Source organism: Myxocyprinus asiaticus, chromosome 35 (genome assembly GCF_019703515.2).
Source record: "Myxocyprinus asiaticus isolate MX2 ecotype Aquarium Trade chromosome 35, UBuf_Myxa_2, whole genome shotgun sequence".
Classification (NCBI taxonomy): domain Eukaryota; kingdom Metazoa; phylum Chordata; class Actinopteri; order Cypriniformes; family Catostomidae; genus Myxocyprinus; species Myxocyprinus asiaticus.
In genome coordinates, this window is record NC_059378.1 from 11009488 (window position 1) to 11025222 (window position 15735).

Sequence of the window (15735 nt, forward strand, 5' to 3'; positions counted from 1 at the left end):
AAATTCAGTCACAATTAGTGAACTTTAAGTGCAAATAAGGTGCTTCACATCTATCTTTATGTTATAATACAAATATAGAGGGCAAAAACAAGGAAAGATTCTAAATGTGTGTAGAATATATTTCTCTCTCTATAACCTTTTTTTGCTAAATGTGAAATGCAACACTACATGCTGGTGGCTCAGGATTGACCAAGCTGCTATACAGGTTATATAAGGTATAAGTTGTGCTTTTGTAAGAACTACATCCAAGCATCAGTATTTGTTATTGTAGGTGTTCATACAAGTTTACAGACTTGTATACCTGTATATCTCTCTGCATTCTTTTCTTTTGCTGCTCAACTGTCCGGAAATATGTACCATGCATGTCATATTCCATCCATATGGTTTATCTTCACCAGGCTCTCTTCACAGAAATACTCTCTGCAACGGCTGTTGCATATTTATTCACATTCATCTGTACTTTTCTGAATGCACTGCAATGAGGGCTACAGGAAACAGGTGGTGCCACTTAGTGGAGCATCTCAGATGGATTAAAGCAGAGTGCCTCATTTGGAGCCCATATTTGTCCTCCCCGTTACACTTTTCTGAGCCCTTCATGACTATGACACACATTTTTTTTTTTTCCCAATGACCCCTCCGGGATGTAATTAGGGGAGCAAAAAGAAAATAATTAAGCAAACGTCTGTGGCTGATCCTCTGAAGAAATATGTTGATAACTATGGTATCGTCTTCACTAAGCTTGGCTCTGAAACAATAGTTTAATCTGGGCTTGTAAACTGGCCAAGACTAAAAACACACGCTTAGGGGGAAAAGCTTCAAAGAACTGTTTTGGAATTTATCCAAATTCACAGATTATTTAGCAAGTACAATAGAGAAGGGGGAAAACACTGTAAGCTCATTAAAAATAAAATGTCTGGTATTTAGTAGGCTTTAGGGAGGATTTAACAGCACTATATTTTGCATTTGAAAGTTTCTGTCAGAAGATAGAACAGAGAGCTTTGTCTGGAGAGGGTGTGGGGGTCTGTATCTTTGTTTGAGAGTTTGGCATCTTCACACATGACGCATTACGGCTCCTGGTTCTCTTTAACATAAACACATTTGCTTTTGCACAATCATGCACCTCTGTTGGCTGCAAAGAAGCAACAGGAAGTTTCAAACCATCTGGTGAGTGGCCAACGGCTGCCTCATAGGTCAGCATTGATTGCGCTCTCACTCTCTCTCTCAATCTTGTTCTCTCATTTGAACCCTCTCAATCAAAATATCCAAAACCTAGAGAGCTAAAGAATAGCAAATGTTCTCAAGAAACCTTTGCTACTTTGCCATTTTAATGTCAAGATCTATGACTGAAGTGAAAGCTGTAGGAATCTCAACAGCAACTTAAAACCATCGGGCTAAGCATCAAAGAAAGACCCCACAACGACCCAACATGATGAAACCTCCAAAACCTTTCCCACACGAAGTAGACTGACAAGTGATCTCAGCCCCTAACATATCAGGAGAAGCCAAAATATACATGTTGGAGTGCTAGCTGAGCATCTGCAAATAATTATGTGGCGAGAATATCAAGTCATTAGAACAGGGGTGCTCAAGTGTATCTGAAGATGCGCCACAAGTGGACCATCAGTTACTGCTGTCACTTAGCAATAAAATGTACTGTACATTAGAGTGTTTTGTTGGACTTGGTCAGACTGAAAATTTACCAAGTTGAAATCTATTCAATTATTTGGTAACACTTTAAAATAAGGTTCCATTCGTTAACATTAGTTAATGCATTAGGTATCATGAACAAACAATTAAAAGTATATTTTTTAAATCATTAATTAATCTTTGTTAATGTTAGTTAATAAAATACAATTGTTTATTGTTAGTTCATGCTAGTTCATAATGCATTAACTAATGTTAACAAATACAACTTTTGATTTTAAAAAATATTACTATATGTGGAAATTAATATTAACTAAGATTAATAAATGCAAAATAAGTATTGTTCATTGTTAGTTCATGTTAACGAATGTTGTTAACTACTGTTAACTTATTGTAAAGTGTTACAAATTATTTTTGAGGATGTGCCAAAGAAACCACCAGATTGTAGTGGTTGAATTGATGATTTCTCAATGGGTTATGTTACCGTTATGTTACGGCCCAGTGATAATAGACCCTTTTCACAATAGCATCATATTTGATTTTTGACGTGAATGTAAACGAGGCTGTGAGGGATAGACTTACAGTCTCTTAAATGGCATGCAATGTACAAAGCTGTACAAAGCTTCTTGATCACATCCGATTTTCCAGTCCAACTCCATGTTTTCTGGAGTCTTATTGACAACTGATGTTTGTTTTTTTTTCAGTGTTACGTATGTGAACGATCCAAAACACTTTAAACAAAACTACAACCCATTGAATAGACTAAGTAAGTTTATCCCTCCCAGCCTCATTGTCATATCCGGCAGAAATTAAAGATGGCGCTATTGTGAATAAGGTTGATGAACAAAAGAAAGAACATAAAGGAGAAAGAGAGGGATGATGTCACATATTAATTCATTTTAACTGTGTCACTTATGAAACATAACCAAAGTTTTGTGAGAGGTATGCCAAAAATTCTCTCATCAAACCACTGCAACAAACAGTGTTTGATAAAGGAAGAATTCATAAACCTCTTACAGTCTCCCATATTAATGCAGTATCTATATTTTCTTAAAACAACTTTAAGAAGACTTGTGGATATGATCAAAAAAATCTTAAAAAGCATCTTAAAAAACAAAAATAGAGCACTCTGTCAACACTCTCAAGTCATATCCCAATTCAAGCATAACCAGAGATGCTGGCAGTTCATCAGAGTATTTGTTTCAAAGTTTCAAATTACACAAAAAAAGCCAAATCTTGCTGAAGTCAAGAAAAATCTGGCTTTCGTTATAGCAAACACTTCTGTTTTTGCTTTATTCATGCACTCAGGAGAGCAGAACTGGAGTGAGGGAGTTAGTGTGGATGCCGGTTCATCTCCCACAGTGAGTCAGGCCTTTACACAGAACTATGTCACTAAAACTGAAGAGGCTAGTCAATGCAGGCAGTGTTCAGCCTCGGACGGGCGCCATATTCATAATCAAGCGGCCTCAAACAAGCTTGTGTGTTCATAAAGCACTTTAGCCTATGAGTCCAGATCTGAGATCAGATTCCTGTTGGGCTTAACTAATAATAATAAAATGAAGAAGGACAGACTACAACAAGCAAAAATATCATCATAAAAAGTTTGATTTTAAATGTAAATTTTGCATCACAAATGCAAATATAAGGATGGCCAACTTAAGCAAATAGTATAAATGCAGCAATTTTGAGAATTCCTTGCAGTCTAAACAAATGTGCTCCATGTTGAGGCAAAACCTCAAATGTTTAGGAACAATTTAGAGCTAAATGTAATTAGCGGTTATTGGGTGGATCACACATATGCCTGGTGGCCTAATTTTGACTGTGGCTGGCTTACCATGGTACATTGGTTGCAGCAGTCACACAGGAACCAACAATCTTGCTGGTGTTTGCAGCACTGTTGTGCAAATGTAGGACTGAGCCAGGACTTGCCCTCTCCCACAGTAAATATGAGGCCTCTGCCTGCAGATATGATGCTTGTGGAGAGGACTGCGGCAGTTTGCAGAGGTGGTGTACTCAAAGCCACTTGTTACACACTCACTGGCCCCCAGACCAAAGATGGGCACACATACTAAAAGGCCACACATACATATTCTGCAGTGTCCTTTGTATTGAGCACCATGACTAATCTGGTTCTTTGACCCCTCACAAGTAGGACAGTAAGGCAGATCTGAAGGTTATTCCCAAGTGGCCCATTCCCCCTCTAGAATTTAGAGACCCTTAAAAATGCCCTACTGACTTCCCCAAGTTTCCTATGATGACAGGGTCAGCTCTGTTCTTAAAGGAATATTTCGGGTTCAATACAAGTTACGCTAAATCAACAGCATTTGTGGCATAATGTTGATTACCACAAAAATAATTTCAAATTCCCTTCTTAAAAAAGCAAAAATCATTACAGTGAAGCACTTACAATGGAAATTAATGGGGCCAATTTTTGGAGGGTTTAAAGATAAAAATGTGAATCTTATAATTTTATAAAAGCACTTACATTAATTCTTCTGTTAAAACTCATGTATTATTTGAGTTGTAAAGTTGTTTAAATCATCAGTTTTACGGTTTTTAGGGTTTGTTGAGATTACATCTTAACTTTACATAAAACAGGTTAATAAGCGATCACATTTATCACACTAAAATTTTTAACACGCATACTTGCAAACAGTGAGCATTTTAACATTTATGTATTGGCCCCATTCACTTCCATTGTAAGTGCCTCACTGGAACCCAGATTTTTGCTTTTTTTTAAAGAAAAGGATGGGCAAGTCAAAATTAACATTTGTGGTAATCAATATTATGCCACAAATTCTGTCGATTGAACTTAGCTTGTATTGACCCCGGAATATTCCTATAACGGGGCCGCCCACTTACAGCAACGCATGAACCTGTAAAATGAATACACTGTAAAAAGTAGTAAAAAGTAGTAACCTGAAATTGTTACCTTTAAGGAGCTTCTTCTATGTGATCTAACTCTTAAAATTTAAAAGTTTAGTTGGTGTAACCTAATGTATTCAGGTTGATTCAGTGAAGTAATATTTTTTAATTGAATGGAACAGATTCATTTAGATGTTACCCCATGAAACACATTTTTAGGTTAACATTTGTTTCTTCCAGTGTACACTGTAAAAAATATTTTTGTCAGAATGGGCTTCATGTGGTAAGATCTACAGTAAATTAAGTCGTAATTATTATTAAACATGACTACATTTTTTTTATTTTTTTTTTATTTTTTCACCCAATTTGGAATGCCTAATTCCCAATGTGCTTTTAAGTCCTCGTGGTCGCATAGTGATTCGCCTCAATCCGGGTGGTGGAGGACGAATCCCAGCTGCCTCCGCATCTGAGACCGTCAACACACGCATCTTATTACGTGGCTTGCTGAGCGCGTTGCCACGGAGACATAGCGCGTTTGGAGGCTTCACGCCATCCACCGCGGCATCCGCGCTCAACTCACCACACGCCCCACCGAGAACGAACCATATTATAGCGACCACGAGGACATTAGTCACTCAGCACGCCCAGGGATTCGAACTAGCGAACTCCAGGGGTGGTAGCCAGCGTCATTTACCACGACTACATTACTACATTAACTACATTAGGTTACACCAACAAAAGTACTTTTTAGGGTTAGATCAAGTATAAAAAAATCTTTAAGGTAACAACTGCAGGTTCCCACTAGGGCTGGGTAAAAATATTGATTTTCAGATTCATCGCAATCTTCATTTGAATTTCGATATAGATTCTTAAATCCCAAGATCAGTCTTTAACTATGAGGCAACCCTCTACAATGTGAATACGTATCTTGCATATGCAACCAGATTATTTCACTTTATTATTACTATTATTATTATTATGTGACTAAGTATATCTGTGATTAGCCACTGGCTGGTAAATGTTCAGATTTTACTCAGCAGTGACTGAATAGTATAGTGGCGAACTTATATATAGCACAAATTATGCATGTAAACAACAAAATGTAACATGCAATATAATTTATACGATTTCAAGACACTATATTATATAATTAACTGCATTAGCTAGGGTAGAATTTCTTTAATATTTAAGCAAATTAACATTATATTGGAAATATACCAATTTGTACCGGAACTGAATTGTATCGAAACTGAATCGAGAGCTAGAGAATCGGAATTTAATCGAATCGGGAAATCTGTATCAATACAGGGCTGCACATTTAATTAAATAAATAACTGAGATTACAATTACACAATTAACAAATAACTAATTGAGAAAAGTGTCAATTAAAGCTGGCCATGTAGGGCTACTCATGTTGCGTCAAAAGTTTTAATTTAACACGTTTTTGCAGCTGTTGAGTATGGTCACCAATCACAGACACGTCCGAGCTCACTTCTGTGTATAACTTATTCAAGACTTGAGCAACAGCATTGTTTTTCATGCTGCTTAAGAGGGCTAATGTGAATTGGACCATTTAGGCACTGTCTTCATTTACTGATAAAACAGCTATAAAGTAACTCAGCTTGTTTTGGATGTGTAGCCTACATAAAAAATATGGCAATTACAATATGGCAATTAATCACAATTACAATATCAAGGGAAATAATCTCTTGCTTTAATCGTGCAGCCTTAATCAATACCCAGCCCTAGTTCTCACTTTTTACAGTGTGAGCTAACAAGTGTATACTATTCAAACCACAAAACGCCTCACTAGCACTGTGAGCCCTGTTTTCAGACTTTCACAAGCCAAAACACAAAAACAACTCTTATATGTAATTTGAAAAGAAAACTTCCTAACAAGAGCCATTTTTTTTTTAACTATCTTTGGCCTTACAATTTTCAGATTTAATTAGAGGGCTGTCTCCTCATTAGTCACAAGACAAACCTCACCATCATCTGATCTTGGATAAGCTCTCATGCATGGGTGAGGACATTCTCTGTTATTTCACAGAGATCAGCACTGCACTGACTTGGCATCTATCTGGGCACTGAATTCAGTCGGACGGCGAAATGACCAAGGGTGAAAACAACCCCCTCAGTCAGACACATTTTATGTATAACCTAAAACCTATTGAGTGGGAATGATCAACTGATTAAAAGTTATGCTACATGTAAAAATTGTATCATGCTGTTTTTACCTTAAAGAGCTATTTACAGCTGATGTAACCCTTAAAGGTTACTTCCACTGGTGTAACCTAACACAGTCAGGTTGATTCAGTCATATTAATTCATATTCTTTTCTTGAATAGAAAACTGTTAATTTAGACGTTACCACATGAAGCACATTTTTTAAGGTTACCTGACGAAACATTTTGTTTCAGTGTAAAGTTACATCCAGACATCTCATAGGTCTATTCTTCAGCAGAAGCTGGTGCCTGCTCTACCTGGGCATGGGGCTGTGAGGGCTTCCAGGGGCCGGCTGTCTGGTTGGACTCCATCAGGAGGTCTGGCACAGTGGCTGTGCTCCTCCTCAGACATCTGTTCAAGAGCTAGGTGCCAGGTGACTAGAAATTACCCTACAAAAGACACACACAGCTAAGAACAAGAATCAAGCCTGTGAACACACTACTATCCTTGTTCCCACTATCACTTTCTCCTGCTATTGTTTAGTTCATGTCAGTGGGCCAAAGCATTTAAAAACACTGGCGTCTTGGGAAATAATGCTTGGCAAAAGAAGAAAAAGCAAAAATGGCACAATGAAGCAGAGGCCAAATGAGGTCATGGCCAAAAACCATCAAAATTTGGTTTGCCAAGATACAATAGATCAGACCGGTCCAAATATAGGGTTTGAGTCATGAACTAACTTGCTAAATGAACAACTAGCCTAAGTAAATAACCTATTTTGATGTTTGAACCATCCCATTCCTGTGGTAAACATGCTATTTCAAGAGTTTAATTAAAACCTTTTGTGGAATAAGAATCCTTAAAGTGAACTTGTGATCTCAAAGACACCATAAAGTTATTTCATAACTGATATTAACTCTACAAATACTACAAATAGTTTAATAATCTCGCACAGTACATGTGCAGAGCACAACATGACTGTTAGTTTTCATGCCGTGGTTTGTCTGTGGCGAGTCTCTGCACGCTCCTGCTGAAACTCACTCAAACCTGTTGAACGTGTCCACAATTTACTAAGAAAACCCGAGACAGAAAAAAATAAAAATAAATCAAAAGTGTTTAAAAGTCTTACCTGCGACGGTTACTCAGTACCAGTGTTGTTTCAGTGATACATCTTTCAGTCCACGCGCAAAACAAACTCTTTATTACAGCTGTCCCAAGTATTTGTTTGTGCTTTTTTATTTACATTCGTGTTGACACCTGTTATTCCTCATTTATTAGTTTATCACAACCCTTTTCTCCAGCGTCGAAAAAATAAAGTGATTTATATTCTTCTTCAAACTCTCATAGAGCCAAAAAAGCTTGACAGAAAACTCCGTGAGTTGTCAGTAAACTAAATAAAAATTTAAATACAAAACAAATGTAAACAGTTATGAAAAGTTATTCCCTTAAATTCCCTTTTTAATTTCCAGTAATGGGAAAGTTGTTGCGGTGGCTCCTCAGTGTTGTCAGCTCGCGCACTTTCGCTCAGGACTCTCTTGAAGCAGCAGCAGTCGCGCAGACCGCTCCAGACTATTCGACAGGAAATGACATGGGGGCTGATTACACCGACTCCCTTCAGGCAACAGATGCCTGTACTCTACAATTACAGAGCGCTGTCCAGGACCACAACATATGCATACACGTCAGAAGTAAACAGAGTAATGAATATATATATATATATATATATATATAAAAATATATATATATATATATATATATATATATATATATATATATATATATATATACACACACACACACACACACACACACACACACACACACACACACACACAGTACTGTGCAAAAGTTTTAAGCACTTGTGAAAAATGTTGCATAGTAAGGATTTCTTCAATAATAATTTCATGAATAGTTTTTATTTATCAATTAACATAATACAAAGTGTAGTTTAAAAAAAAAAAAAGAAAAAAAAAAGCTAAATCAATATTTGATTTGACCACCAAAACAGCACCAATTTCCTAGATACACCTGGACACGGTTTTTCTTGGTTGTTGGCAGATAGGATGTTCCAAACTTCATGGAGAATTCTCCAGAGATCTTCTATTTATGATGTCTCAAATGCTTCTGCTTCTTCATGTAATCCCAGACAGACTCGATGTTCAGAGGGGAGCTCTCTGGGGGTCATGACATCTGTTGCAGGGCTCCCTGTTCTTCTATTCTAATCTTTTCTATTTGCAAAAGGAATGTTTGGGAGTCTAAAATTTATATTTCCGAGTGACACACTAAAATTGAAGATATAAATAACCGTTTTATGACAAATGTTTGTGAAACATCTTATGTGTCAAAGACTTTTGCACAATACTGTATATATACATACATACATACATTTTAGAATAATACAAAAGTTAATCTATATATATATATATATATATATATATATATATATATATATATATATATATATCACATACATACATACATACATACATATATATATACTCACACACACACACACACACACATATACATATACATGTTATTAACTTTTGTATTATTCTAAAATGTATGTATATATATATATATATATATATATATATATATATATATATATATATATATATATATATATATATATATATATAAACAGGGTTGGGAGGGTTACTTTTGAAATGTATTCCACTACAGATTACAGAATACATGCTGTTAAAATTTTATTTGTAACATATTCCGTTAGATTACTCAAGGTCAGTAACGTATTCTAAATACTTTGGATTACTTCTTCAGCACTGGTAGATTTTTTCACTTGTTTTGACTATAAAAACTCTGCCAGTACAGTAAGACAAAATACACATGTTAAAAATCCATTCCCTGAAAAACCCTAAATATCTTATGCAGTGTTGTTTCTAAAACAAGGTAAATCAAATTGATCTTGTTTTAAGGATTTTTGATATTTTTACAGGAAAACAATACAAAAATTATTATCAAGAATAAGATTTTTGCCCTAATATCAAAGGTCTAACTAGAAAAAAAGAAATTATGATCCAACGTTAATTTTCTTGATAAAAATATGTTCATGGCTGGTAACACGTGCATGTAAAATGGCTAGAAATAGCATTTTAACTTAGCATAAAGCTGACAATTTACACAAGGTTTATTTCTATTTCTTCTGCTCCAAATTTACTTCAAACTTACTTCTCTGTCTGCTCGTATGAATGTAACACATCATAAGAAAGTGTTTCACCGCTCTTCAAATGAACTTTGGATCGCATCATTTCTATTTATAAATGTTTTCCATCTGAAAGGACTAAATATTAAATGAAACAAATGACAATAAAATGCAAAGTAATCTCTTCAGTAATCAAAATACTTTTTGAATGTAACTGTATTCTAATTACCAATGATTTAAATTGTAACTGTAGTGGAATACAGTTTTTGTGTGTGTGTGTGTTGATTTTTTCCCCTTTTTCACCCAATTTGGAATGCCCAATTCCCAGTGCGCTTTTAAGTCCTCGTGGTCGCGTAGTGGTTCGCCTCAATCTGGGTGGCGGAGGATGAATCCCAGTTGCCTCCGCATCTGAGACCATCAAACCGCGCATCTTATCACATGGCTTGTTGAGTACGTTGCCACGGAGACATAGCGCGTTTGGAGGCTTCACGCCATCCACTGCGGCATCCACGCTCAACTCACCATGCGCCCCACCGAGAACGAACCACATTATAGCGACCACGAGGAGGTTACCCCATGTGACTCTACCCTCCCTAGCAACCGGGCTAATTTGGTTGCTTAGGAGACCTGGCTGGAGTCACTCAGCACACCCTGGGATTCCAACTAGCGAACTCCAGGGGTGGTAGCCAGCGTCTTTTACCACTGAGCTACCCAGGCCCCCGTGGAATACAGTTATTTATATTTTGTATTTTAAATATGTAATATATATATATATATATATATATATATATATATATATATATATATATATATATATCACACACACACACACACACACACACACACACACACACACACACACACAAACTGGCAGCCAAAAGTTTGGAGTAATGTACCGATTTTGCTCTTATGGAAAGAAATTGGTACTTTTATTTACCAAAGTGGCATTCAACTGATCACAGTGTATAGTCAGGACATTAATAACGTGAAAAATTACTATTACAATTTGAAATAAAAATTCAGAACTTCTTAAACTACTTCAGTGAGTTCTCATAAAAAAATCCTCCACGTACAGCAGATCCTTGGCATTCTAGCTGTCAGTTTGTCCAGATATTCAGGTGACATTTCACCCCACACTTCCTGTAGCACTTGCCCTAGACGTGGCTGTCTTAGCGCACTTTACAGTCTAGCTGATCCCACAAAAGATCAATGGGGTTCAGATCCATAACACTCTTTTCCAATTATCTGTTGTCCAATGTCTGTGTTTCTTTGCCCACTCTAACCTTTTCTTTTTGTTTTTTTCTGTTTCAAAAGTGGCTTTTTCTTTGCAATTCTTCCCATAAGACCTGCACCCCTGAGTCTTCTCTTTACTGTTGTACATGAAACTGGTATTGAGCGGGTAGAATTCAATGAAGCTGTCAGCTGAGGACATGTGAGGCATCTATTTCTCAAACTAGAGACTCTGATGTACTTATCCTCTTGTTTAGCTGTACATCTGGCCTTCCACATCTCTTTCTGTCCTTGTTAGAGCCAGTTGTCCTTTGTCTTTGAAGACTGTAGTGTACAGGTTTGTATGAAATCTTCAGTTTTTTGGCAATTTCAAGCATTGCATAGCCTTCATTCCTCAAAACAATGATTGACTGATGAGTTTCTAGAGAAAGCTGTTTCTTTTTTGCCATTTTTGACCTAATATTGACCTTAAGACACGCCAGTCTATTGCATACTGTGGCAACTCAAAAACAAACACAAAGACAATGTTAAGCTTCATTTAATGAACCAAATAGCTTTCAAAAGTGATTTTCTAGTACCAAATTAGCAATTTAGCATGATTACTCAAAGATAAGGTGTTGGAGTGATGGAAATGGGACCTTTTTTCAAATAGTGATGGTGCTGTTTTTACATCAGTAATGTCTTGACTATACTTTGTGATCAGTTGAATGCAACTTTTTGTTGAATTAAAGTACCAACTTCCTTCCGAAACAGCAACATCTGTACATTATTCCAAAATTTTGGCCACCAGTATATGTATACATTTAGAATAACACAAAAGTTAATAATATATAACCTTTATTTTATATATATATATATATATATATATATATATATATATATATATATATATATATATATATATATATATATATATATATATATATATATATATATATATATAAATAAATATATATCACTGCTTGCTTGCATGTCATGCGGTTAGATTCTTGCTTTTTAAATGTTGTAAGATGTCTTAAAAATTTCCTGGACAATGTATGCAGTTAATGGTTAACTTAATAATCAAGCGAAACTAAAGTTTTGTGTATAACATCAATGTTATGATCAGAAACCACTTGCAAAGCACAGCGCTCCAGTCCCAGATGCTGATACTTCCATCGGCTGCCTACAGAAGGATTGACTTAGGAACATCAGTTTGAAAAAGCTTTGGAATAATTTGTTTGTGTGCTCTTTTCACAAACAAACTGGCAAGAAGTCAACAGCGGGGATTACTTATATTACTTATATTATCCACCGTTATGGTCCGGCTACGATAGATGATGAATTACATAAATGAAAGCATTATTATGCTAACAGGTGTGTGTACGTGTGCTGAAAGTTCATTAGAAATTTTGAGAGTATGTTCATTTCTATTTAGCATTTTTTTTGTGAATGCTTTACATGTTATGAAATGGCATTATTACTGAGTATAAAATGGAACAGTGTTTTTCCTGCACTGTCTGTGTGTAGTGACAATGTTTTCAATTGTTTTCATGCTGTGATGCTAAATGGATAAATTCTACAGTGAAAGGCCATAATTATTAGATGAGACATGTACAGTAGTGAGATGTTTTGTGACGTTTGAAATTAACTGTATTCTGATTTTCCTCGTTCCTGCATTTTTCCTGCCTGCAATTCACTTTCTTTTGAGTGTCTTTGCAGAATGTGCTGGTCTTCCCTTAAGGGGAAAAGGTGATTTGGAAAACAGTGTGGACATTAATTCAGTATCAAGTAAATTTATTTGTACATCTAGTGCTTTTAATAATACGCACTAGTTGATCCTGGCATTGGCGATATAGGCAGGCGCCTAGGGCGGCAACGCACTCTGGGGTGGCACGACAGGTTACCTGATCGGCTGCCCTCGCACAGAGCTCACAAGATTGTGATGGGAGAAAGGTGTCCCGAATTGTGCCGCCCCGCCCCTGGCTCGCGATGGGAGAAAGATGCCCCAAATCATGCCACCCCGCCCCGAGCTTGCAAGATCGCGATGGGAGAAAGGTGCCCCAGATCGTGCCATCCTGTCCCCACACAAAGCTTGCAAGATTGGGATAGTGAAAGGTGCCCCAAGTTGTTCCTGACAGGCCAATCAGCCTTGAAGTCAAGTAATTTTTATTTGTATAGTGTCTTTCACAACACACATAGTTTCAAAGCAGCTTTACAGAAAATCATGCATTAACAGAAAATTAAACCATAATATCTATAAAGTCTTAGAGTCATCATTGTGTAGTTTAATTATATTCGATTATGAAATGTGTATACAAATAAATAATAAAATAATAATTGTATTTATAAACCCAGTGAGCAAGCTGAAGTCGACTGTGGCAAGGAACACAAAACTCCATAAGATGTTGGTTAATGGAGAAAAATAACCTTGGGAGAAACCAGGCTCTCTGTGGGGGCCAGTTCCCCTCTGGCTAACAGCATGACTTACTAACACATACTTATTTATGTGAAGTGCAAAGGTTTAAAATTATTAAACTAAGTAAGCATTAAGGGCCAGTGTTTAAACAAAGATTTTGTAAGAACTGTAAGATTAATGACTAATGTCTTTGAAGTTCATTCTGGATTAACTGCAGAAGTTCATATAGTTCATATAGAAGTTCATATTGAAGGCTCTATATGGTTAGGATTTTGGATGTTCACACTGCATTCTTACATTCTGAACAAGCATAAGATAACCATGATCAACAATATAGGTACACCATGACACAGGATTGCCTCAGTGGTCTTGAGAAAATAAGTATCAACCATGTGATTGCTGGGCAGATATGACAAATTCATTAATGATTTTGCATCAATAAAAACTAGGAGGGGAGTATTAAATTTTAAATTAGGAATTAGGTGTATTAGCACAAGCAGCAATCTGTATGTATTCTGCCATTTTCTTTATTTATTGACTCTAAAATGTAATTGAGCAATTTAAGTTATGTATATATGTTAAGGGGGATGCCACGTCGGATCTCGCCTAGGACACCAAGTAAGCCAGAAAGTACACTGAACAGTAAGTACACTGATAATACGTACTGTTTTATAGTTGCTTTACAGAGAACATTGAACTTTTGTGTACAATGTTTATAATGTATGTCCAAATAAATGTTTATTTGTATTGCATGTACTTATTTTTGTACGGAACAGTTTATTGTGTGGCTGCTAATACATCATTATTTTCTACACAAGAAAAATAAATTCAGTCTATCAAAGGATCAATTGATCAGTCAACACTAAAACATTTCATGTAGGTTATAGCATTTACATGATGTAAAGATACAGATATTATGTATGTAAACTAACAATTATAAAGCTAGATTGAGCTTACTACACATTCATCTCTCGTAAAATAATTGTATTTTAACCTGAAAAATGCAGCATGACAGTCTCATCGCCTAAATCCTGCAATACACAAGCATCCTGCTGTCTGGACCTCCCCTGTGTTTGCAGTAAGTACATAATCTCAGTACAACAAACTCTTCAGGTTCTGACTAGACTCAATATATGCTTTAAAATAAACATAATTATCAACAGTTCTTTAAACATGTTCAACTTTACAGTGGTGAAGGCGCTAATAGGCTACATAGCTTTTCAGGTTAGTCTGCTCAGGTTCTTCTATTGATGGATAAAGACTCAACAAAATAACTAAAATGCTTCTGTTTGCAATATTTGGCCATCCTCCTCAAACCCATAATCATTAACAGATAGGTGGGGAAGAACAGTATCACCTTGCTATAATTCTGTGATCATTTGTTCTCAAGTTTCTGTCATTTTTAATGCTGCGTTAGTACATAACATAGTGATTGTTTATGTTTATCTGGAAGTTCTGCCCACATCGCCCGCAAGCATCATGGCACTCAGGAATATATAGGCTGTGTCTCGTTTGGAAGGCTGCTTCCTCAGGAGGTCGCATTTCTCGGCTGCATACGTCTTCGAGGCTGTCTCGTTTCATAAAAGCGAGTAGGACACTTTGAATGCAGCCTTCGAATGCGACCTTCTTTCACGGGAATTCGGAAGATGCATGAGGTGTAACCTTCGTGGGCACTCATAACCCAAAATTCTTTGCTTCAATGGAAATGTAAAAAAATAAATAATAATGCCAATGTGCCCGTAAATATGATGTTCAAATGCAAGGAATGTTAATTCCCAAGCTGAAGTACCTCAGTAGATGAGTGCAGAGTATATAATATGTATAATTATATTAATATATAATTAAAATAAAGTATTAGACTAAAAGTACACATGTAAAATGTCTACATCATTATAACTCTCCTAAAATTTACCTCATATATTCCCTTCCAAAGGGACTTTGTTAACTTCTCATTCAAAGCGCTCACGCTTGTTAAAGGGTGACGTGCTGTCATAGCAACCATGATGCATTCCATTTCCGTTTGTCCTACGAAGGCCGTTTAGTTTAAACAAGACTTGTTTAAAGGAGGACATTCGGTATACTGCAGCCTTCAAAGGACGTTGTCCTACCTAGCATGCAGCCTTCGAAATGAGACAAAAGGGAAGATTGAGGACAGGTGCAGCCAGTAATCACGAGCAGTGCGAATCACAGCTGAGCAGCACCTGTGAGAAACACTAGGGAGAGAGGAAAACAACGCACATGGGACAGCCTGAGAGATGGGTGGAGGAAA

General features: G+C 36.4%; 1 protein-coding gene across 6 annotated transcripts in view; it reads right to left on the minus strand.

Moving 5' to 3' along the window:
- Positions 1-8213, minus strand: part of LOC127426159 (myoD family inhibitor-like) — a 52447-nt gene extending 44234 nt beyond the window's left edge. For 2 of the 6 annotated variants that reach the window (XM_051672743.1, XM_051672742.1), the window contains exons 1-2: positions 7802-8213; positions 6993-7124 (exon numbers count right to left, since the gene is read on the minus strand). In XM_051672743.1, coding sequence (XP_051528703.1) covers positions 6993-7086 — 94 coding nt within the window. In that variant the 5' untranslated portion in view covers positions 7087-7124; positions 7802-8213. Of the gene's footprint in view, positions 1-6907; positions 7125-7801 lie in introns of all 6 variants that reach the window. The other 4 variants (XM_051672745.1, XM_051672744.1, XM_051672748.1 and 1 more) reach the window with 2 other exon arrangements.
- Positions 8214-15735: the final 7522 nt, after the last annotated feature.